Source organism: Adiantum capillus-veneris, chromosome 7 (genome assembly GCF_014529385.1).
Source record: "Adiantum capillus-veneris isolate H3 chromosome 7, ASM1452938v2, whole genome shotgun sequence".
NCBI lineage: Eukaryota > Viridiplantae > Streptophyta > Polypodiopsida > Polypodiales > Pteridaceae > Adiantum > Adiantum capillus-veneris.
Window position 1 is genome coordinate 118036055 of NC_140937.1, and position 25725 is coordinate 118061779.

Here is a 25725-nt window from a genome sequence, read left to right on the forward strand (position 1 = left end):
TTTGTGACACTCACAAAGTGATGACGTGGCTGATTGTACGAACATCTGGAAAGTACGCTGACTGGCTGACGTGGCAGTCGTACGGACTTTTCGCTTTTTTTTTTTGTTGGCTGTTGACGTGGCATGGCTGTACGGATTTCCGCATTCAGCGCTGTTGCTTTTTATTGGTAGATTTTTAACAAGATATTTTTGGAGCTAATTGCTTTTGATTTACTGCTTTTGGGGGCTCTGCTTTTAGCATCCCTTGTAAACTTTTATAAGTGACCCAAGGGGCTCACTTCTCAGAGCATCTGGATGTAGAGTCTGAGAGCGAGCACCCGCGGGCAGTTGTACTTTACTCAAAGATTAATATAAAAAGAAATATCGAAAGGGGCGCCAGTCTTTGGGACCAATATCTCTTGGCATGGAACTACGCCGGGCCGTGTCGATTTTGTCTTTAATTGTGGATTGTTTCAAGTGAATCTCTGCAGTGTCGCGATAGAATCTTGATTTGGGGTGTCCAAGTTTGTTACAGGCTCCCTATCCTATGGCTATTCACCTTTGAAAGTTCTCAATACACTCACGTGAAATGCATTATTAATCTTCCAAGTATCTGGCAACTTAGTGTCATGTGCAAGAGAAAGTGTTTAAGGCCAAACACAAGGGTTACTTTACTTCACTTGAAAGAGAAACTCAAACTGAAGACAATGAATGAGAGAGAGAGAGAGAGAGAGAGAGAGAGAGAGAGATGACACAGCATGTCAGGTCCTAGCCACCCTCAAGGGCTGCCTTGCTCTATTGCCAGAGCAAGTACTTGCTTTATTACTTGCACAAACTGTTGATACAATGATGCTAATGCTGAGATGCTAATGGGTACTTGATGCAGATGCTTGGTACTACTGAGATATTGAAGGGTACTGCGGGTACTTGGTACTTGGTACGTGGTACTCCAGGGTCGACAACGATGACGAAGACGAGGAGGAGGAGGCTATGGGCTGATTTGCTATCGTGGCGATGGCTGAAACTGAGAACACTGAAGATGAAGATGGCTGAAATCTGAAAAGGCTGTTGGTAATGCGGTAAGGACTGCAGCCGCAGTGAGGCTATGGTGAAAACTCTAAGGGCTGAAATCTGATGGCGATCATAGGGCGAAAATACTGATGGCTGCCAGAGAAAACGCTTGATGATGGCTGCCCAAGCGCTGGTACTGCTGAGGGGCTCTTCTACTGCTCCTCTTGCCTTCTGTTACCATATACATGTGGTAGTGATGTGTGTAAACACACTAGGACCGCCGGGGCATTTTTTCCCTCTTTAGGAGGTTTTTCCCCCGTGCATTGTATATACGCCCATCACTCTAGGGCTATCTATCTTTCCATTGCACACTAAGTAACACACTCTCTATTGTGTGCCTTGAGCTTCCTTCGTCTTCTCCAAGCTGTGTGTGTTTCTCTACAACCCTAATTCCAACAATTGGTATCAGAGCAGGTTGCCTTCTCCTGGGCTTAGTTGCCAGCTACTCGAGCACACGCCTGCTCACTTTCTCCAATTTCAGTGAGGTTTGGCGAGCGTTCGCAAGTCAACAAATATTTCGGGATAGCTCATAGAGCTTAGTCTGCTCAGATTTCTGATTCGGGCACATTTCAGCCTCCGTTTCCACTACAGGCATTACACAGGCTATTTCGTCATTTTGTGCAGAATTTATGTCAGTGCCGTTTTCTGCATAACAGGTGCCTTACAGTCTTCTACGGTTTGTGCTATATAGCACGTGTTGTTTCCGCTCCGTTTCTCCTCTTTTCGGGCAGTTTTCACATCAGGAGCAGCATTTACCATGGCTAACAACAACACAGATGTGTTCAAGATATTTGCTGCTGAGTTCAGGTTGGATGGGGACAATTACCCTATGTGTGCTTATATGATGCAACACGTTCTTGTGTCAAAGGGCGTCTGGAATATTGTGCAGAGCATTGATGTACGTCCTGGTTCTGAGGATGTAGGCGATGTTGAGGATGTTGCAAGTCTTGCTGCAAGAATTGCTGCTATTAGAGTTGTTTTGTCTACGGCAGAACAAGCTCGTTGGGATGTAAAGGATGCGTAGCGCCGCAGGGTCATGCATTGATTGCGTTGTCTGTGAAGCGCAACATTGTCCCTCACATTCGTTCAGCAAAATCTGCAAAACATGCTTGGGATATTCTAGCAGGTCTTAATGCAAGCCGCAATGAGGCTAAAATTGCTTTGCTGCGTAAAGAGCTGGAGTCCAAGATTATGCATGAGGAAAATGATATGGACACTTTTTTTGCTGGTGTCAAGGATATCAATGAGCAACTTATTTCTGCAGGTAAAGTCATTTCAGACAGTTCCCTTGTGCAGACTGTTCTTGATAGCTTACCAGATTCTTCCCAGACTTTTGCTAGTACTTGGAGACTTATGACCCAAGGAAATTCAAAAGTTGTCAAGTTTGATGCGTGCACATTATTGTTGCAAGAGTCACTTTCTAGAAAAAACAGGACTAGACAACGTGCAGTTGAACAGGCTTTTATTGCTTCTCAAAGAAAGGGTGGTAACAGCAATGCAGCCACTTCTTTTGGTTCTGCTGCGAGTGGCAAAGCTTCTGTTCCCAATGCTTCTGCTGGTAGCACTTCGTCTGGCAATTCTGGTGATAAAGGCAAAAAGAAGATGCGTTGCCATTATTGTAAAGCTAATGATCACTTGATCAAGCAGTGTCCTAAGTTGAAGGCCAAAGAGGCTAAGAAGAAAGAGGGTGAATCCACTACAAATGCTGCTGGTTCCACTACAAATGCAGCCATTGTTGAGTCTACTGTAAAAGGAGACTGTAATGCTGATGTTGATGCAGAGTGGGCTTTTAGTGCAGAGTGCACTTACAATCTTGTTGTCCATGATGCATGCATGTCAGTTGCTACAGATTCACATGTGGGTATTTCGATAGTGGTTCTACAAAGCACATTACCTCACATCGTGAATTGTTCACCTCTCTCGAGTTTGTCCCTCATGAGAATTCAGTCACTTGTGCCAACAATGCCTCTTATCCGGTTCAGGGAGTTGGAAAGATTGTGCTTACTGCTGCAAATGGCAGTTCTTTTACACTTGTTGATACACTTCATGTACCTGGGATCAAGAACCCGAAGTGGCAGAAAGAGAGGAGATACTCGTTCTTGAACAGATTTTGGCACACAAGGAAAGAAAGATGAAAGGTAAAGTGATTCGGTGATTCTTGGTTAAATTCAAGAACTATCCCGCATTGGATGCGAAGTGGATGGAAGAGGAGGACCTAGCAGATACTCCTCAGATTTTGGAACTTTACATTGCAACATTCACTTTAGCATAGTCTACTCCGATAGTACCCCGAGCTCAGCAAGGGTGAATCTGGTGCAGTGGGTTTGCACAAGAGGGGAGTCACTCCGCTCCTTTGTCAACAAGTTACCTCAATTTTGAATAAGGTCACTAATGTCCTCTTTGGGTTTCAGAGATACTACTGGGCTGACAAGTATTCTACTATATGACTTTATGAAACGGAATTCCCGAAAATGAATATGATTGATTTATACTCTCTCACTTGACTTGTTTGAGTGCAGGAACTGAAATACAAAATGGTTGCAGCATTTCGGTCTAATAAATCTCTATAGACATGATCGCAATAAGGATTAGTTAATCGGGCATCAATGAGGTCCGGACTGGATCTAGATGCGATTACTAAATACGTTGTTGGCAGTCATGGTCTAAGATTTGGAATGAATTTTTTTGTGATTTGTCATGTGATGTCGAGTGATGTCCTATGATGTCCGAAGTAGGTCAGCCTTGCTCAAAAGGTCGAAGTAGCAGAAATGTTTGAAGTCAAAGTGCACTAACTATTACAAAATTGGAAAAAAATACCACAAGTTTTTGCTCCATGAGCAATCGGGGATGTCCATAAGTTGATTTGCTTTACTTCGACTTTCTTGAAAGTTGCTCTTGTGAAATTGATACCGAGCTTGAAAATTAGATTACGTGCACTTTGCTACATAGTTAGGTACTTACGGACCCAGGCTTTGTTAAATGCCTTCACATGCACTTGCACGCAAACATAAACATTTGTATGCAACAATTGTATAGAGAAACCTTATGTTTTCGTGGGTTCAATGTTAATCAAAAATTTCATGATACGCAAAAAAATTCAGCAATTACACCGAGATGTACCTCCGAGACTCTCTCCTTGAGCAGACTTCATCGGGTACTTTTCCTTGCACCTTGCACCACCCTTGTGGTCTCTTGTGTGGGAAAAGACCCTTAGGGTGGCCTTGGGGACCAGGGCACCCTTCAGGCATTCAACTTTTAAAAAAATAGAACGAAGCTTTCTTTGCACACAGAAGCGATGGTGGCCTCTTGTCAAGAGAGAGTAGCTCACTCTATGGGATAGACCCCAAATTGGGGCGCCATACAAACAAATTGTGCTCCTCTCGACAACGTGCACCCGTCAAGCCCAAGCTCGCACACTTTTGTGCAGGTCAACCCCCCCATGGTGGTTGTGTGTAGAAGGCCCTGCACATGTAGGTTCATGATCAGACAAGGAGAGGGAAGGCCCCGACCATGCACATGCAAAAGCATGCATGCACTTTCCTCCCCTTTGCTCTGATACCACTAAGAGGACAAAAGGTAGCAGACCTATCCCCGTGCCATCGTCCTGAAGCCTTGCTCCAAAGGACCCATGTCCTCACAAGTAAGTTCGTGAATGAGTTTCCGCAAGAGATCTTTCATTGGAGTACTATCCTGCAACAAGCATCTTCGTGAAGGCTGTTACTCAAGAGGATTTTGTCATAACACCTTCGGCTTCTATATGTTGTTTCAGCAGCAAGTGCCACGAGGAGTTGTTAAGAGTTTCATCCCTTGCTGCTTCATGTTTTTTTGTCATTCTTGTATACTACGTTGCATGTAGATTGCATGGTTGGAACCTTTTAGGCAGATCTGTCCCATTAATTATAAGCCAGAGGTGGGATTTCTCATTTTTAACCACTTTTATGAGGTTTTTAGGTTTTTTCCACATCTATAATTGTTGGGTGATTGCCCTATCTACACCTACTTCACTTTGTATGTGCCTAGAGAGGGTAGGCTATCACTTGTGGTTTGAGTTGCAGAGTTTTCTCTTTTGGTATCTACAATGTTCTCTCTCTCTCTCTCTCTCTCTCTCTCTCTCTCTCTCTCTCTCTCTCTCTCTCTCAGGTGCCCTCTCACACAAGGGTGATGGGATATGGAGAGAGGAGGAGGATGGCATGATGGGCAGCAGATGATGTGCCTTCTTTCTGTTGATGGAATTGCCCTAAGATGGAGCTGCCAGGTAGGCAACAATGGCCGCCAATGTCCTCCCATGATATAGGGCTGGAAATGCCAGAAACATCCACAGGATGATGGTGCTAGGGTCCTCAAATCTCTTAAAATATGTGTAATATTGACCTCTAGCTTCAATGATAAATCGGTATTGGCTTGAGAAGGAACATTGAGATGTCAAGCTTGACATGAGCTGTCACTCACCTCCTAACCATGTGACCATTACACTCATCGGCGTAGGTGATAGCTGAGACAGAATGTTGGCATGCACGGATTAAACTCCAATCAGGATACTCTTCCTACATATCCTCCAATACATCACTGCTAGTCTTAAGGCAGTGCATGTTCCATCTATGAGCATGGACTATGAGATAATGCTTACCGAGCCAAAACATGCCACCAAACAACAGGAAAGTCTCGTTCCACCAATCTCGATGATCTCTGCAGTAAGAATTGGGTAAGGTCTGAAAACTTGGTGACTTATTTTACAGTAAACTCTCACCCTGAAAAAAACTATTCTCAATGAAGAGTTCTGATGGCTTGCCCTCCAAAATGACAATCAGTGTAAACTCTCACCCTGGCAAAAAGTATTCTTGATAAAGAGTTTTGATGGCTTGCCCTCCAAAATGGCAATCGGCGAACGTGCAGAAAACCATGGCATTGGGCTAAGTCGCATGGGCTTGCTCTCCTTCAACCTGCCCAATAACATTTCACCAAATGTTCTCTCTCTCTAAATGTCTCATCAGCACAAATGTTCTCTCCTTCAACCTGCGCGGTAACATTTCACCAAATGTTCTCTCTATAAATGTCTACATCAGCGCAAAAGGTCATCAGTTTCTGTGCTTTTAGCACGAAAACTCCTATGAGCCACCAAACTGATGTCAAATCTCTGTCTTACATGACTGCTACTGATCTCTCTCTCACCAAAAAGCACGATTGCTCCTCATGCAAAAGGCTGATCCACAGGCTATATGCAACCTGGCCCATTGTTTGTGTCTTGGTAGCAGCAACGAGATGGATCATCATCATCATGCATGCGTGCACTGAAGAGCGCAAGATACGTACCTGATGGTAGGAAAGAACGCGATGGTTTCGAACAATCTTGAAAAGCCTGTTGCGTAACGCTTTTCCCTGGAGGCCAATGGTGTGATCGTAATAATGAGCAATGTCAGCGCAAGACTCCAAGGGTTGTGGTGCTTTACTGCTGTGGACCTCTGCTACTGCCAGCCCATTGACACTCGTGCAGGCCACAGTGACGAGAGCCAGACATTGCCCCGCAAAACGCTCGCCCAGGGGATGACGGGAGCACGTGTCTAAGGTACTGGGCCTCGTTAGCAGCTCGTTCATTGTGAAGACAGTGTGTAGCACCTCGCATTGCCTACACTAGAGGAGTTGAACTGAACTCGAATTGAACTCAAACCGGTCTTGACATGTTAAAGAGTATTCTCTCTCTTACACAATCTCACTCTATTGTGTGTTGTGAATTTAGGAGTCAACAAAAATTGTTAACAACTTTGTTTTTTATTCAATATCACCTTTAGTACGCCAAAATCGTGTTGCTCCAATTTTGATCCGTGGACTTCGCAAAAGTACCATAAGAAGGGTTGGAACTCGTCTAAATTGATGATCTTGGTCATTTATAATATATGAGCGCATGACCCGTTCTCCAAATTGAGCGCACGGGGTGGGGGGGCGCCGGGGGGGGGGGGGGGGGGGGGGGGGGAGAGAGAACACGTGGTGGAAGCTCAGCTCGCAGCCATATATACTAAACTCATCGTTGTTTACTATTATTTTAAATATTTGAGAAAAAAACAAAATATACAAGTCTTCTTGTATGGGGGAGTTTGCAAAGTCCTTTCCATTTTTTATAATGCGTAGGAGCTTGCTATTCCCACGGAAGCGTGACATTTTTGGTGCATTCATTTTTAGTGCATTCATTTCACTGCATTGTCAATACTGAGTAAAGAATTCACAGGCTTTTACGTACCCATGTATATTTATATTCATTTTTCAAATGTTGCAACCAATGCAATGTTGTTTGCTAAATCTTTGTCAATGAGCTTGTTGTCATGTGAAGGTCTTGTGTAAGGCCACATGCCTTCAAGGTGCAAGCATAGGTGATTGCATTTGGAGAAAGGCTTTCTTGTTGCATCTGGTTAAAAGAGCCCATGGCTTCCTTGCAAATCCATGTTGGACATATCCTATAATTAAGGTGCAAGCATAGGTGATTGCATTTGCAAAAATACTTTTCCTTTGCATCTAGCTAAAAAAACCCACAACTTCCTTGCCAAATCCATGTTGGGCATATCTTGCAACCAACACACTCCAAGAGAAGACACTTTGGATAGAAAACTCATCAAGAATTTTATGTGCTTTCGTAAGGGCACCACATTTTTCATACACTCATCAATGTGCTCTTGGATAGAAAACTCATCAAGAAATTTATGTGCTTTTGTATGTCATTGCATTTGGCATACATTTTGACCAAAACATTTCCAGGCACAACATGTTTCTCCAACAGCCTTGATCAACAATCTCATCATGAATTCTCTGACTTGTGTGAAGGTCTTGCATAAGGCCACATGACTTCAAGGTGCAATAATAGGTTATTGCTTCTAGAGAAAGGCCACACCCTTGACCAACAATCTCATCGTGAATTTTCTCACTTGTGTGAAGGTCTTGCATAAGGCCACATGACTTCAAGGTGCAATCATAGGTGATTGATTTTGGAGAAAGGCCATCCCTTTGCATATAGGCAAAACATGCAAGTGTCCATGTCACCGCAGGCATTTTGGGCATGTCTTGCAGACAAGAGACAATATCCAGAAGAGGATGCCCATCAAGTACCTTTTGTAGGGGAGACACATTTTTTATGTAGACTGATTAAAGCTCTACCAAGAACAAAATCTTTCTCCAATAGCCTTGAGTACACAAGACCTCAGTAAAACAGTCAAGAGTGTCCTTGCCACAAGCATGTTGGGCATCCCCTGCTGACAACGCACTGCAAGAGATGACATCCCAAAGAGGATGCCCATCAATTACATTTTATAAGGGAACCACATTTGGCATAAAAATAGATCAATGCATTGCCAAGCACAAAATCTTTCTTTAAGTCCCTGAGTACGCAAGACCATAGACCTTGTAGGTGCAAGCATAGGTGACTACATGTGAAAAGAAACCCTCCATTTGCATTATGCTTACAATTGCCAAGAGATTCATTGTCATAGCTGTGCTAGGCAAATCTTGCGATCGACGTGCTCCAAGTGAGGACATTTCAAAGAGGATGCCCATAAAGAAAATTTTGTGCTTCATGATGGCACCAAATTTCACATATATATTGACCAATGCATTTTCAGGCACCACGTGTCTCTCCATATATCCCTTGAATAGTCATCTTGTTGTGATTGCATGTGTATCAACCAAAGCATTGCAAAGCACAACATGTGTCTTCAATAACCCCTAACTAACAATATCATCTTGAATTCTCCTCACCGATGTGAAGGTCTTAGATATAAGGCCACATGCCTTTCAAGGTGCAAGCATAGGTGGTTGCATTTGAGAAAGGTCTTACCCTTCGTGTTTGGGTTAAAATAGCTCTGAGCTTCCTTGCCTCAACCATGTTGGGCATATCTTGTGATCAATGCACTCTAGTAGTAGGTGACATCCCGAAGATGATCCCCATCAAAAACTTTTAAGGCTTTTGTAAGGGCACTACATTTAACATATGATATCAATCAAATCATCGCCAAGCACAACATATTTTTCCAATAGCCCCTTCCATGCAATATCTCACCCATGTGAAGGTGCAAGCGTAGGCATTGCATCTGGAGAGAGGCCTTCCCTTCATATCCATTGAAAAACCCACAGGTTTCATCTATTCACCCCTAGCTTACTCTAGTTTAGCTTTAGCTCATTATGAGGATCCCATGCTCGAGGCACCCCATGATGCCCAATCTCAATCATGGATTCCAAAACCGTGCAAGACAAGAAGTAATGAGGGTAAGAGCAATCCTAGAGTATGAATTTCAATTCCACAATAAGATTTTGGTAAGTGGTTGTTGAAACATTATCTTGTGCATGTAAGCCACTCATTGATATGCATGCCAAGTGTTTAAAGAGAGTGGACAAAATGAAGGACGATAGGATAATGGCTCAATGTCAAATAACTCTCTCTTATATATGCATGCCAACAACTGTCTTTTTGTGCATTAACAACTTTGAAAGGAGATTGATAAACATGTAGGATGGTGGTGTTATAAACACCATCAATAAATAAGCATTTTAAGGTCTCTTTCCAAGGAGTTGTAACAATGAAAGAGATCGAAGGAGACGTAACCTATAAAAAATAAGTGATGACTACTAAGTTTGGGACATTAACACAAAAAAGTAGACTCATACTCCAAAATGAAAGTTATTGGATAAAGAACTCTTGAGATATGATGACAAATGTAACTAAAGCCTTCACAAGACTCCACTCTTCAGTAGACTCAACATCATTTTTATCAAATTCATTTTTGCTAGAGAGACATAGGCAAACTTTTGCTTTTATTGCATGTCTTTATGGTATCTTGATTTAGATATAAGGACCTTGTTTTTTTATTTCTCTCTAAGAACAAACAATTGCAACGACATCTTTCCACAATTGCAAATCTTTCTCATTCATGGTCTAAAACCCCTTTCAACACTTAGCATAAGCTTGGGCATATGTCATACCACTCTTTCTTGCACAACATGCCCAGTATTCTATCAATATTTTATATAATTAGGTGGCAAAGAATCATTATCAACATAAAAAATAGACCTTGCAAGCTAAAGTAGATAGACATGTGTCATCTGAGTGTAACAAAACAAATTTTCCTAGTTGAACTTCTGTCATGGGATTAAACTCTTCTCTTGGTATGTCATGTGGAGGACCACAATAATGACCATTGTACTTTTCAAAACCAATGCATCATATATGTATTCTTTTGAGAACTCATGATAATCCCATCTAGTTAATGAGATCCTTGACCAAAAGAATCTATAAACATTTCGCTAGATTTTCACAGTCTCCAACCGGGTCTAGAACGAGCAAATTTGCTCGAGTTATGTGAAAGTTATGGCTTTTGGGAAGCATTGAATGCATTATATTTTGATGCAATTATCGATGAAAATAGGGGTTGGTGGACCAAATTTGTAGTCTAGTATGTGGAATTTATAATCAAATCTGCTCTAGTTATGTGTAATTTACAGCTTTTGGGAAGCATTGGATATTTTAATGCGATAATATTTTGGATATGATATTTGATGGGATGATTCACCTAGCTACCTAGCTAGGACATAGAAACAACATACACATAGTGCATGTGAGAGCTAATTAGAGGATTAGCACAAATCTCTCTCTAATCAAAGTCTAAAGCTAATCTACAAAGCCTAATCTAATCAATTACACACATGAGTGTGGCTATTAATCAAGGTGCATTTCACTGTTAATCTCCATTAGCATACACATCAATTCCCTCATGGAAGAAATTGATTAAAAAACCTCCTAATCTACACAGTAATGGTGAGCTCACATAGAGAGAAGGGTTTTTAGCATGCATGTACACACAATCTCCATCAAGCACTTACACAATAGGAAGAAAATAGAAGCTCATAGGAAAATTAAACATTGATTACATAACCTACACACATACAATTAGTGACTAATCAACATTGATTACATAACCCACACACACATACACTTAGTGACTAATCAACATCAATTAGCATAATTAGTTGATGAAAGTGACAAGAGCAAGAAGGCAGAGACCCATCTTCATTAACGCATAACAAATGTCGTGCATGGAAGAGTATAAGGCCAACAGTAGCATGGGTAAAGGGGGGTCAAGGCAGGATGGGTAGAGCACAGAGTTCCCAACTCTCTCTTGGTCTTAGATTGGCATCAAAGCTTGAGTGGAGAATATATTTTTGTGATTGTTGCATGCATGCAGGAGGGGAGCTGCGGAGGAACAACCCCGAGGAAGAAGGACGTCATCATGTGCAGGGCCGCTTATACACACAAGGGAGGCACTGTCGACCTGCATCAAACTGGCTCTAGCTACTCTTGATAGGTTTGCAAGGGCCGGGCACGTTTTTTTGTTTCTGTGGTGTGCCCTTTGGAGCCTTTTGTTGCGCCTCGGTTCATCCTCATGCTCTACGTAGTCGATTGCTGCTCGCCGCCATAATTGTTTAGGTGACCCTTGGGTTCACACCCTAAGACCACCAAAAGGTCTCCCCAGTTTTGAAAAATAAAAAGCCTTTCAAAACACCTTAAGTACATAAGTGAAGGGTGAGTTTAGGAAATGAAAAGATCCATGAAAGTGGAAAGTCAAAAGGCTTTTTGTGTCCATATAAAGAAGGGATGTTCGCGTGCACATTCATTCATTTGTTTTTTTCTTTTGCTTATTTTTCCTTTAATGTTTTCTTCTCCTTAGAGTGTCTTTGCACTAGAGAGGTGGTGAATATATATTTTTTGGGGAGGTCATTAAGGGTAGCAAGGGGATTTCCCCCCACTACAATGGTTGTAAGCCACCCATTATTGGGTAGCTTCAAGTGACGGTAAGTGTTGAGTAAAGGCAAGGCCTATCTGTTGCTAGCATCTGCATCAGCATAAAACTATTAAAAAAAGCCGTCAATTCAACGATCTTCCTCCAGCCATACATTGGAATTCCAACCACCAAGGCTCGGTTTGGTGTGGCAGATAAGGCTTGATTCAATGGCAGTTACTCCACCATTTTTGGGAAAACAAATCGAGCAAGGAGCCCTTGGTTTTTGCAATTTTTTGGAAATGTAATCCTCAAAAAGGCTATAACGATTTTTGTGACCTATTTGCAAAGGTCATTATGACATAATTTTAGAGTTGTTATTGATGTGGGGTTCCTTTTCCCGATTAGAAATTTCTTAAGTACGGCTCATATTTTCCATGGTTTGTAGTTGCTTGTCAGCTTGTCAGCAAGGTATACTTAATCTTAGACAACCTTAGCAAAGCGATTATTTTTACAAGGTATTAAGTTTTTTTCTTAGCTAAGCATTGCACCATGGATTTGAACATAGATATGCCTTTTCGATTTGACTTTGAGCATCTTGCACCCATTGCATCTGTTGTTGCCTCACCATCAACTACTCTCACGAAGGGTGCCCAGACAGCAACAAGCATGGAAGATAGCATCGAGTTGCTTGATTTGTAAGAATTTAGGGCATTACAATCATGTACGTTCATTTTGCATGTTTGAATGAAAATGTCACTAAATTGTTTGATCTAGTGTGCAATATTTGCATTAGAAAGGGCCCTGCAAGTAAGCAACTTGGAGTTTTATGAGGCATTGTTCCTACAAACGCTGGCCCTAGCATGCTGAAGCAAGGATCCTTGTTGGGTTCCTACCCATTCTCACCCAGAAAGAGGAGGATGATGTCGTTATGTGCCATGTATACAATTGAAATTCAAATGTTCACCTCACTATATATGTGTTTTGTTACGTGGGGCTAAATGCTACAATATACAGTGTCATATGTGTGAGAACGGCTGCCACAATTGCAGTTGAGTACATACCATGCCGGGGAGATGAGGCCCTAGACATGGCACTATGGTATGTTTTCTCTCAATAATATATGCCTAATTTTCTTTTAAAATGTAGAAATGTCAAGTGTTTCAAAGTGACACGCTTGTTCTGCCTACAAAGTTAATGCATGCAATCTCGGCCAAAAATAGTTGAACACCATTTTAGATAATTTGGGAAAATCCCATTTTCCAAATGCTAATTGGGATGTCAAGATTGTGTTATTTAACTCTTTTAAGGCTCAATTTGTCGTTAGTCTAGATGTGATGTCAACATTCTACCTATTATTTTTATTTTCCTACTTAATAATCTATAATAAAACCACTAATGTAAGTTATAGCAAAAGGATTTGCAATCAATAAATGCTTTTAAAACTTTAATCAAGGCTTTTAGAGATGGCATCTTAAAAGAAGAGGTATCCAACAACACCCAATAAGATGGCTACTAAGCTATATAGGTTTATTGCACCAATATCAAATGTTCTTATAATATCAATGACCTTAATTTGCTTGTATAGCAAAGTACTAAGTCTTTACTTTGCATCACTATCAAATACCAATTACACCATAACTAACATTTAGCAATTGGAAAAGCTTAACAATACTATAGAGTATCCTATGGCCCTAAGACCATAAGATGCCACATATGGCACTTATAGTGCCATTTGATATATTTTGTGTCCTATAATGTAACATGAGACACTTATAGAAATAAAATGTCTTAACTTTGCAACACTATCAAGTTTTAATTACATTTAATATTGTATAATATAACCATAACTAATATTTAGCAATTAGAAAACCTAAATAGTAATATTAAAGTATCCTATGGTCCTAAGATCATAACATCCTACTTATGGCACTATATCTCTTTTGTGACCGTAAGTTGTTATATGAGACACTTACATAAATATAACTTTATAGTTTTAAGTACAATTTTTTCTTTACATAGAAATACAATATAAGAACTTTCCATATAATTTTGTGGTCATGAGATTAAGATTCTATACAAATATGCTATATCTACTCCTTAATACATGTTTTAAGACTTTAATGGAAGATCTTAGAGTTGTTGTCTCTAGGAAAAGACATGTTTAAAAACACCATTTGTTGTGACTACCATAAAATTTTGTACATCGATTATGCCAAATCATATGAATTGTAGACACAAAGATTACCAACAGGTGCTGGTCTCATGTAAAACAAAGCACTAAGTACAAAGAGTATGGTGTCTTCAAGATAGAGGGTGTTAAACAAACACCTTTTTGTAGTACTCCACTCTTTTCATAAAATTGATGATCTTGATCTTATATCAAACAAAGTACTATGTACAAAGAGTATGGTATCTCCAAGTCTGAGGGTGTTAAACAAACACCATTTTTGTAGCAATAACATTTATAAACAATAATTGGTAGTTTATATCACTCACCAAAAAAACATTACTAAGAAAGAAACCATAGCAATATGCCATAAATATTAAACTATTAAATTATAATGCTATTTAAATAAGAAAAGTATCCTCATAATAAGATGCACCTCACAAATTCAAATCTTTGTTACTTTTCAAGCTATAACATGCATGTTCTCATTAAATAAAAAGATTGAAAATATATACAACACCAAAAGTTTTGGTGGATGATATTTATGATGCATGATGAGTACAACAAAGATCAAGTTATGTTTAAACTCTTTTTCTTCAGATTTGGAATCCTTCAAAAAATATAATATCATTTTAATATGTATGATCATACAGTCAATAATCAAATTGTGATTATAAAGCAATGAGCACATTCTACACATGGCACCCAATATGTTACATGACAACTTCTGTGGTACATTTTAGAAAAAGCACCTTGTTTGTCTTATAGCCTCAAGGTCATAGGGGTTTAATAGCATATGATGCATATCCCTTGGATTCTTTTGACATTAAAATTGTGGAGTGGTAATTTAAAATGATAAACACTTCAAAAGATTCTCAAAAAGGTTTTCTTTTCCCTAAAAAAAATAGGCCTTCTTTTTTAGCTATCATTAAATTGAGCCTAAGTGTGAACAAATAGGCTTATGTTTTTCTTTGCAGTTCTCAATATAGGCTTTTGATTTTTACTTTGTGACTTGGAAGTAACCTCCTTGAACTTAGGATCATAGGGTGCTAAATCCAAGCCACACACAGTAAGTGATTTGTGGAATCAATTATACCACCTTGTGGCCTTATGTTCATAGGGTGCAAATGTCATGGAGTGAAAATCATGTGGCTTCTTATAGTTACAATTGGTAAAGGTCTTGTAGAAGATAGAGGTGGTGCCCTATTGCATTGAGACCATAGGGTGCTTTGCATAAAAACAAATAGCAAGGTTCTTACAATTTGGCTTCATGTAGCTACATTTAGTAAACGTATAAAAAAAATATCAAATGGTAAAAAAGACTTTAAATTTTTTAAATCCTCTTGTATCTTGAAACCATAAGCACTCTCACAAGAGATTCCAAAGATCGTTTGTAGATGCCAAAATATTACAAAAGCTTGTTCCATACATCTTGTTGCACGCTTAAGTTGACAAGGAACCCTATGGCCCTAAGACCATAGGGTGGTCAAGTTTCCTTAAGTAAGGACCATATGCTCATCTTTTGGCACCTTCATGTTAATAGAGAACCCTATGGCCTTAGGGTCATAGAGTGGTTAGGCTGCCTTATCTAATACATACATAAGCATTATGTACTAATGGATATGTACTATAACCCTTTAGTCCTAGGGTCATAGGATGCTCTTTGGAATCTCTTGTGAGAGTGCTTATGGTTTCAAGATACAAGAAGATTTAAAATATTACAAAAGCTTGTTCCATACATCTTGTTGCATGCTTAAGTTGACAAGGAACCCTATAGCCCTAAGACCATAGGGTGGTCAAGTTTCCTTAGGTAAGGACAATATGCTCATCTTTTGGCACCTTCATGTTAATAGAGAACTCTATGGCCTTAGGGTCATAGAGTGATTAGGCTGCCTTATCTAATACATACATAAGCATTATGTGCTAATGGCTCTGTACTATAACCCTTTAGTCCTAGGGTAATAGGATGCTCTCTAATATTGTGGTCTTATAAGCCTTTTGCCCTAGGTTAAAAAAATGATTTCTATGTAAGTGGAAAACCCTATGTCCCTAGGGTCATAGGATGCTCTCTATTATTGAGGGCTTGAACCCTATGGTGGTCACAAATTTCCTTATGTAATTGCATACAAGATCCTTATGTACTACATACATAGATGACCTAATGGCTCTCTATTGGAATTTTGTGGCCACAAGGTCATAATCTTATCTTGTTTTACCCTTAAGCTAATAGACATCCATATGGCCTTAAGGCCATAGGGTGGTCAAGTAGCCTTAAGCAAGGACCATATGCTCATCTTTTTGCACCTTTATGTTAATAATGAACTCTATGGCCTTAGGGCCATATGATGGTTAGGTTGCTTTAGGTAAAATTACATACAAAATCATTATGCACTAATGACTTTGCACTAGAACCTTGTGGTCCTAAGGTCAAAAGATGCTCTCTATGTTAGTAAAAGATCCTATGGCCAAGTTCATATGATGTCCTCTCTTACTGAGGGCTTATAAACTTAAAGTGTATGTGCTCAATTTTGTATCTAAGGACAATATGCTCATCTTTTTACACCTTTATGTCAACAAGGAGCCATATGGCACTAAGTCCATAGGGTGGTCTAGTTGCCTTGTGTACTAGATACAGGATTTGTATGTGCTACATACAAAGATGACCGAATGGCTCTCTATTGGCATCTTGTGGCCCCATGGTCATAATCTCACATTTGTGAATCCTTACATTAAAAGGGAACGCTATGGCCCTAAGGCCATATGGATTTAGTATAGAGCCATTAGTACATAGTGCAAAAACAATACAAAACTTTGTTTCATCATCTTTTTATGTGTAAATCTATTTAAAAACATAAGCTTTCTCACAAAGTACATAATGACAGTGCATTACAAAACCTTGTTCCATCCTCTCTTCAAGTGTAAATCTATTTGACCTAGCCTATGGCCTTAGGGTCATAGGGTGTTAATACAATAAAGTGCAAATTTTTCTATGGTTACAAATCAACTTTTGGCCTTATGACCATGTACATTGTTCTTAATAGCTCAATGATCTCAAATTACAAAATAAAAGACTAAAAATCTTTCTAAATAAAAAAACTAAACATTTGGCACATCAAGCTCATGTGCTACTCATAACTCTAATAGAAAAATTTAGAACACTTTCACATCTTCATGTATGTTGAAAACATAAGCACTCTTACAAAGGTTTTTCTATACACAAAGATCATTTGTAAATGCCATAACATTACAACATTTTGTTCCATCATCTCTACAAATGTGAACCTATTTAATACAATATTGACTTTTGAGTTGTTTGATATAATTCTTGGCTTCATGTGCTTTGATCACAGGCTCTTTGTACCCCAATTTCTGAACAAGCATAATTAACTCAACTCCTTTCAAGGTTGATATAGATTTGATATTCTTCAATATCCTCATTTTTTCTTGATCAAGTGTCAGCCTTTTCTTATCTTGACTTCTAGTGGACATTCCAGTACTGCTAGATGACGCACCATTCTCATCATCAAGAATGCGAGGAGCTTCTGGTAGCCTGCTTGTAGAGTAGGTTTTTTGTAGACAAACCAAATTGCGCTCCTCCCACTCTGAAACAACCTTTTGTACATGATTGTAAAGCTCGTGACCTTGCACTACGGGAGCTTGTCCATACAAAGAAGATCTTGTAATTGTACGAATGTCGTTGACATGATGAAGAGCTTTGGTATATGGTAGCAGCTCTCCAAGGAGAATATTATCCTTCTCATCAATGTTAAATGATGGTGGAAATATAAAATTTAATGTAGGATTAATGCATCCTTTCAATGGTGCATCATCTATAAGAAGCAATCTTTTTAAATCAATCCCAAACTTTGCTGATGCAATAGCTAAAGGTTTGAAAAATGCCTCTACTCCAGGATTGTTGGGGCAAGTGATTCTTGACTCTACACATTGTTGACATTGGCTTTGCCCCCAAATCATAAAGAATGGAAATTGTTCTCCAGCTACCTTCTCTAAAATCTTGATGATTTGCATAACCTGTGTATCATTAGTTGTTGACCATATGCCAACATTGGAGATGCTTAGGAGACTCTTTAAAAACTCAATGCATCCTGGTCGCAAAATAATATACTCATGTTTAAACTTCAAGCTCTTCATTTTTTTGGACTTTTGCCAACAACGCCTCAAAAGCAATCCACACAAGCTCAATATTATAGTCAGCGTTGGTCCATCATTGGATGAAAGATTTGGATCACCATGCACTCTAATGCTCAAATCTTGAGCTACTAAAATGTTACTAAAATGTTATTGACAGAGTCTTCTTCTGTCCTTCTATATGATTTGGAGCTTGCATCATCGTCTACTTCCATTGTATCGCTGGAATTTCTGTCCAACAACTGCGATGGTTGACCTTCAAAAACTTGTATCTCTTTGTCATCTTCTTTACAAGCTTGTTGGTTCAAATGAGTATTGATAGATTCTTCTTCAATAGGCTCAATAGCTGGAGCATCCTTTGTATCAATGACCTCACAAGAGACACTGTTAACTGTAAAGTCTTGTTGAAGAGCTGCAAGTTTAAACAACGCCCACTTTTAGCTTTGAAAATACCTACAATCTTGATGGCTTAAAAAAACATTAAGTATCCAAACTACATATTAAATATCTCATAATTATATTGCAATGTTGTATATACTACATGATATGTTTATTTAATGGCTCTATACTAGCACCCTATTGCCCTAGGACCGTAGGGTGCCTTCTATATGAAAAGTTTATAGCTATATGGACATAAGGTGTTGAGTTATACATAATGACTATAGGCTCATCTTTTTGCACCTCTACAATGACATCCTCTATCCCTATGGCCATGCAGTCCTCTCTATATTTGTGTGGAGCCATATGTTAGTGAGGAACCTTATGGCCATTTGTCCATAAGGTGCTCTATTTTGAGTCATTCGAACCATTGGAACATTATATTGCACATCTATATTGGCACCCTATGGCCCTAGGGCCACAAGGTGCTTTCTTTGCTAACTAAGAAACCTATGATCACTAATGTGGCCAATGAGAGCATTACCTATATAGTACACATAGTGAAATTTATGGGACTAGGTGTACATAAGGTACTTATGTAGAGCTTCAATGACCATAAGGTGCTCTCTTTTGAAGCTAAGGACAATAGATTCATCTTCTTTTTACCTGTGTACTAGCACATTAGGGATATGGGATCATCTTTGCATTACAAGGTAGCCTATGGCCCTAAGGCTATAGGGTGCTATTTATGATAACAAGGAACCCTATGGTCCTAAGGCCATAGGGTGGTCATGTTGCTTCACTACTACATATACAAGAACGGAGGGATTTTTACCTTGGTTTTTATGGTGTATGAACCTTTTGATCCTAAGCCCGTAATTTGTTATATGCTCTTTTACAAGCTACTACTTACAAAGTGTGGCCTACAATTAGAACCTTTGACCATGAGGTCACTAGTCATAGATTTTTTTAAATATTTTAGAAGATGCATACAATTGCCACCCTATGGCCTTAGGGCCATAAGGTTGCATGTCTACAAAGAATGATATGATGTTACAACCATGAAATTTGTCTTCAACAATGAAAAACCTCTGACCCTAAGATCATAGGATGCTTTGACAAGACCCCTAGCCTTAAGTGGTACAATGTCATATGTGTGACAATAAACCTCATAGCATCACATAGCTTAAAAGCATTACATAATATATCAATAACAACATAGCTTTAAAGTTTTACATCATACATCATTTGATCACAAAGCTAAAGGATGACCTTTGTAACCTCATGTCTATGTATAAATTTTCCACTTCAATTAAATTCATTTATTTTGAAAATACTCAAGCTCACAAGTATACACTCTTGTGGTCACATATATAATGGGTGCTCTTTGCCACCATATGTTCATGACATGATATTTACACACTTAAATTTAATTCATCTAATTTGAAAACATTAAAACTCACAAGCGTGCAAAATAGTTTTTAAAACAAAACAATATTGTTGGTCAATATTTACAAAATCAAAGAGAAACAACAATCTTGATATCATGGGAGAATTGTCGTTGGTTGACCTTCGGAGGCTTGGATCTCTTTGTCATCATCTTTATGGACATTTTGGTTTAAATGGGGATTGAGAGGCTCTTTTTCAACAGTTTCAATAGCTTGAACATCTTTTGTACCGATGACCTCACATGAAACATCCTCAATTGCAATATTTTGTTGATGACCTGAAAGTTTAAACAACACCTACTTTTAGCTTTGAAAATACTTACAAATGTGATGAATTTCTATAATCAAGCACTTAGAAAAAAGATTGAGTATCCAAATGACATATACATGAGAATTAAATTACAATGCTTTATATACTATATGCAAAGTTCACTTAATTGCTCTATACTACCACCCTATGGCCCTAGGGCCATAGGGTGCTCTATATGTTGGTCAAGAATCTTATGGCCCTAGAATCATATGGTGTCCTCTATATTGACAGTTTATAGTTTCATGAATATAAAGTGCTCCATTTCACACATTGGGACTATAGACTTATATTTTTTGCACCTCTATGGAGGTATCTTTAGTCCTTGTGCTATACCAACCTCTCTTTGTTAGTGAAGAATTCTATGGATCTACACGAGTATTTTGTACTACATACATGTACCTCACGTCCATCAGGTGTTCTATTTTGGGTCATTGGGACCATATGGTCATTACATTACACATTTGTATTGGCACCTATGACCCTAGTGCCACAAGGTGATTTCTATGCTCAATACAATTCCTATGGCCACCAAATTGACATAAGAGTGCATTATGTACTACCTACATGGTCACATAACGGCTCTTAAGCCATTAGGTGTAAATAAGGTAGCCTAAGTACTATGTATAGCTTCTTTGTACAAACATCATAGGTCCATGGATGATCTTCATGTTGAAAATGGGCCTTATGGTTCTAAGGCCACATGGTGCTATTTATGTCTACAAGGAACCCTATGGCCCCAAGGCCATAGGGTGGTCATGTTGCTTTATGTACTGCAAACAAGACCTTAGGGATTTCCACTTGGTTTTTGTGGTGTATGACCTCTGTGATCATGAGGCCATAATTTGTCTACAAGGAACCCTATTGCCCCAAGGCCATAGGGTGGTCATGTTGCTTTATGTATTGCAAACAAGAGCGTAGGGATTTACACTTGGTTTTTGTGGTGTATGACCCCTGTGATCATGAGGACATAATTTTTCTACAGGGAATCCTATGGCCCCACGGCCATAGGGTGGTCATGTTGCTTTATGTCCTGCAAACAAGAGCTTAGGGATTTCCACTTGGTTTTTGTGGTGTATGAACCTGTGATCATGATGCCATAATTTGCTATATGTTCTTCTACAAGCTACTTACAAAGTGTGGTCCACAATTATCACCTTATAATCAAAAGCTCACTAGCAATACACTTTGGATCCCTTTTTTAACGATTCAAAAAAACTCTAAGCAATGCGGTGATCAAATTTATGACCATACGGTGCTCAAATTTATACCAAAAACTATTGACTCACCTCAAAAAGCCACCCTTAGGTCCTAGGGCCATGCGGTCCTCTCTTTGTTAGTGAAGATCTCTATGGCCCTACAAAAGTACTATGTACTACATAGATGTACCTCATGTCCAAAAGGTGTTCTATTTTGAGACATTGAACCATAGGATCATTATATTGCATATTTTTATTAATAGCCTAAGGTCACCAAAGTGGCCTACAAGAGCATTATGTACTACCTACAAAGTACACTTAATGGATCTTAGGCCATTAGGTGTACATAAGGTTGCTTAGGTGTTATGTAGAAATTCTATGACCATAAGGTGCTATATTTTGAAGCTAAAGACCAGACTCATCTCCTTTTTGCCTATGTACTAGCACCATAGGGCCATATTTGATCTTAATGTTAACAAGGATCCCTATGGCCCTATGGCCATAGGGTGCTGTTTATGATTACAAGAAACCCTATGGACCTTAAGGCCATAGGGTGGTCATATTGCTTTATGTACTACAAACAAGAGCCAGGGATTTTCACCTTACTTTTTGTGGTGTATGATCCCTATGATCCTAAGGCCATAATTTGTTTTTTGTTTTTCTACAAGCTACTTACAAAGTGTGGTCTACATTTATTACCCTTAAGGTCACTAGCAAGACACTTTGGATCTCTTTTTTGACAACTTTGGAAAAAGTCTAAGCCTCTTAGTTAATCTATAACATAAAATATTTGACACTCCTATTTAGGATATTTTATTGTTTCATAGAGTCATAACCCTATGGTCTTGAGGCCATAGGGTGTCATGGGAACCATATACTTTGCACCCAATGGTCACACTACCCTATGACCCTAAACTTTAGATTCATGGGTTTTTCTAAATTCTATAAATGCTACATACAATTTCCATAAACTTAAATTGATACAATTTTATCAAGGTCTTATAAACCTAAATTGATACAATTTTATCAAGGGCTTATAAAACTAAATTGTAAGTGCTCTATTTTGCATCTAAGAACAATATGCTCATCAATTTTGCACTTATACATGAATAAGGAACCCTATGTCCCTAAGGCCATAAGGTGGTCTAGTTGTACTACGTACTAGAGACAAGATCTGTGTGTGCTACATACAAAGATGACATAATGGCTCTCTACTTGTATTTTTTGGCCCCATGGTCATAATCTCATCCTTTTGCATCCTTACATTAAAAAGGAGCCCTATGGCCCTAAGGCCGTGGGGTTTAAGTATGGATCCATTAGTACATAATGCCAAAACAATACAAACCCTTGTTCCATGATCTTTTCAAGTGTCAATCTATTTGAAAACATAAGATTTATCACAAAGTACATAATGATAGAACATTACAAAATATTGCTCCATCATCTGTTCAAGTGTAAATATATTTGATCCAGCCTATGGCTTACAGTCATAGGGTGTTGATACCATAAAGTGAAAATTTTCTTGTGTTTATAAATCAACTTTTGGCCTTATGACAATCTACATTAACCTTAACATCGAAAATAAACTCAAGTTACAAAATAAAAAGAAATCTTTAAATATGAAAACTAAACATTTGGCACATCAAACTCACATGCTACTCAAACTTTGATAGAAAGATTTAGAAAACTTTCACATCTTCATATTTTGTGGTTATATTTGATTCATCTATTTTGAAGATACTTTAATTACCAAGCATACATATCTTATGGGCACATGGTTAAAAGGTGCTCTTTGCTCTTTGGCACCATTTGTTCATGAAATATTTGCACACTTCAATTCAAATCATCTCATTAGAAAATACTCTAAATCATAAGCATACACAATTGTTTTGTGAAATAAAATCAAACCAATGTTTAAGATTTCAAAATCAACGTTCAAGATTACAAAGTCAAAGAAAAACACCAAACCAAATACCAATGTTCTAAAGATCATGAAAGAATTGAAATTTTGGCTAGCTTAACCTGTTTCTTGTAGAAGCTCTAGAATGGCATCAGCCTCAACATCTAATGGCTCATCGATTTCTTCATTCACTGAGTCCTTGCCGTTATCATTTTGTGGAGTAGAGACCAAACCTGCCCACCTTTTAAGCTCGTCATCTTCATTTATTGTAGAATGGCAAAGAGCTTCTAGCTCAGTCATTTGCTCATTGGTACAAGCAACTGAGATCACCTTTCGTTGTTGTAGAAGTGCCTCTTTGGTCCCGTAACCAAGTGAAAATATGTCCACTACCTTATCATCCTCTTTGAGACAAATACACTTGATGGCGCGCCGAACAAAAAAAGCTTTGGCAGTAGTCATAGCATCAAACTCTTCATTGTCGTCAATGCCTAGAGTAGACATTGGTTGAAAGAGAGACTCCTTGAGACTAGAGTGATTGGCAAATTGCTCTTCTTGACTAAAGAATGCCCAAACTCCAAAAATTACTTCACGAAGAGCAGTGGGTTGGACGGTCCCTGATGCTATTAAAGAGCCAAGAGGCAAAGCATACAACTCATACCATTTTGCTTTTTCAGAGATTGCCTTCTCAAGAGAAGCAGCATGTTGGTACTTGACTAGACCAACAATAACAAATTCTGATGGTTGATGTGCTATCCTACAAACTCCATCAATAACCTTTCCAAATTGAGCAGCACTCCAACCACTAGATATAGTGCCCTTGTGTGTTGTGTCTATGATACATACACCAACACGCACTGTAGAATTATTCTCACCTTGGAGAAACTCAATGCCTTCTAGATTCTTCCCCATGCACTTTATGGTCCATGGCAAGCTGAATTGTAATCTAGATGAACCATTCTTTTGTGCAATGATCCATTGCACATATCCCTTGGTAACTTCTGGAATTGTTGGGGTCTCCTTTGTTTTTTGAAGCCTAAGATGTAGCCATTGGGTGCAACTAATAAAGAGAGATTTGTAGATCTCATCTGTAATGTTATAATGAGATCTACATTCCTCCCATGAAGTAATGGCTTCTACTGGATCAAGCTCTTTGAATAACTTGAACATCTCAGCCAAAAACACCTTCGTTTGTTTTATGTTTGTTGCACGTGTAGAGAGGTCTATCATGTCTGGTTGATGTGGTTGCTTCACCAAGCAAATCTTTTCTTCTTTGATCTCCTGTTGTAATAGCTTAACATCGTTATCTTCTAAGCCTCGTAAGCATCTAAAAGTAGTTATACTTGGTTGGTGTCCACGTGAAAATGAGGCTTGATGGTTCTCTAGGATGTTTATCCACTCCTCATAGATGTCTTCTGGATACATGACCATGTGGGCTTCTCTATTCGCAAATGAGCTATGGTTAAATGTGATGTTTGCCACAATCACAAAGGCCTACAAGAAACAAAAAGTAATAAGGTTTTATCTACAACTGCAGATTAAGAAAATTAGAAACAAGAAATAGAACTTACATCCCAATCTTTTCGACTCTCATGACCATGGGGAACACCTGCCTTTGGTTTTTTTGGACAAGAATATGCTAGCCACTGTCCACACCCATGCTTCAAGACCTCCACATAAGGTTGGGTTTTCATTGTTGTCTGTGTCTCTGTGTTCTCCATTTTGGAGATTCGCACTGCAATCTCTTTAGGGGCATCTACAACAATCCTTGAAGTTCTGTATCTGTAGAACTCTCTCCTTGAAGCATACTTTGTGCTCTTGTTGCGCAAAAATGCTCTAGCTGCTATTATGGAGTGTTGACCAGAAAGAATCCAGTAGTGGTATGTTGCCAGCTTGTCTGCATGTACTTCATTAGCCTTTAGAGGCTCCTTTTTTATGGGATCATATGGCATAAGGTCAGCTGCATTGGAGACTGGTCTAGAATGCTTTGCAAATTGTCTCAAAAGGAACTTTACATACACACCTGACAATGGCCTACATTTGAAGTGATCAGGTGCAAGATTGCATTGGTCAACAGAGATGAGTTGTGTAAACTGCACCCCAAACTTGAAGTAGTGCTCTATTCCAATGTACCCATCTAGCCCACTCTTGAAAGTCTTCTTAACATCCTTATCAAGATCTTTTTCTTCCGGCTGAACAATTGAGGCTAGCACCTTCACTGAGGCTGAATCTGCAATTACTGCTATTGAAGGAGTTATTAAAGGAGGTTCAGTTAAGCTAGCTTCATCCCTACGTGGAGCCTCTAGAGGTACAAGTGAAAGACTTTCTTGCTCCACATTTTCGGTGCTATTTCTGACTGAGGGCGTCTCACTCTCC

The 25725-nt window shown here is 39.0% G+C and overlaps 1 protein-coding gene across 1 annotated transcript in view; it reads right to left on the reverse strand.

Moving 5' to 3' along the window:
- The window catches only part of LOC147454493 (uncharacterized), a 92490-nt gene extending 85999 nt beyond the window's left edge, over positions 1-6491 (reverse strand). Inside the window, exons 1-3 of the mRNA XM_086516431.1 lie at positions 6361-6491; positions 5872-5990; positions 5678-5736 (exon numbers count right to left, since the gene is read on the reverse strand). Coding sequence (XP_086372557.1) covers positions 5678-5736; positions 5872-5971 — 159 coding nt within the window. The 5' untranslated portion in view covers positions 5972-5990; positions 6361-6491. The remainder of the gene's footprint in view (positions 1-5677; positions 5737-5871; positions 5991-6360) is intronic.
- Positions 6492-25725: the final 19234 nt, after the last annotated feature.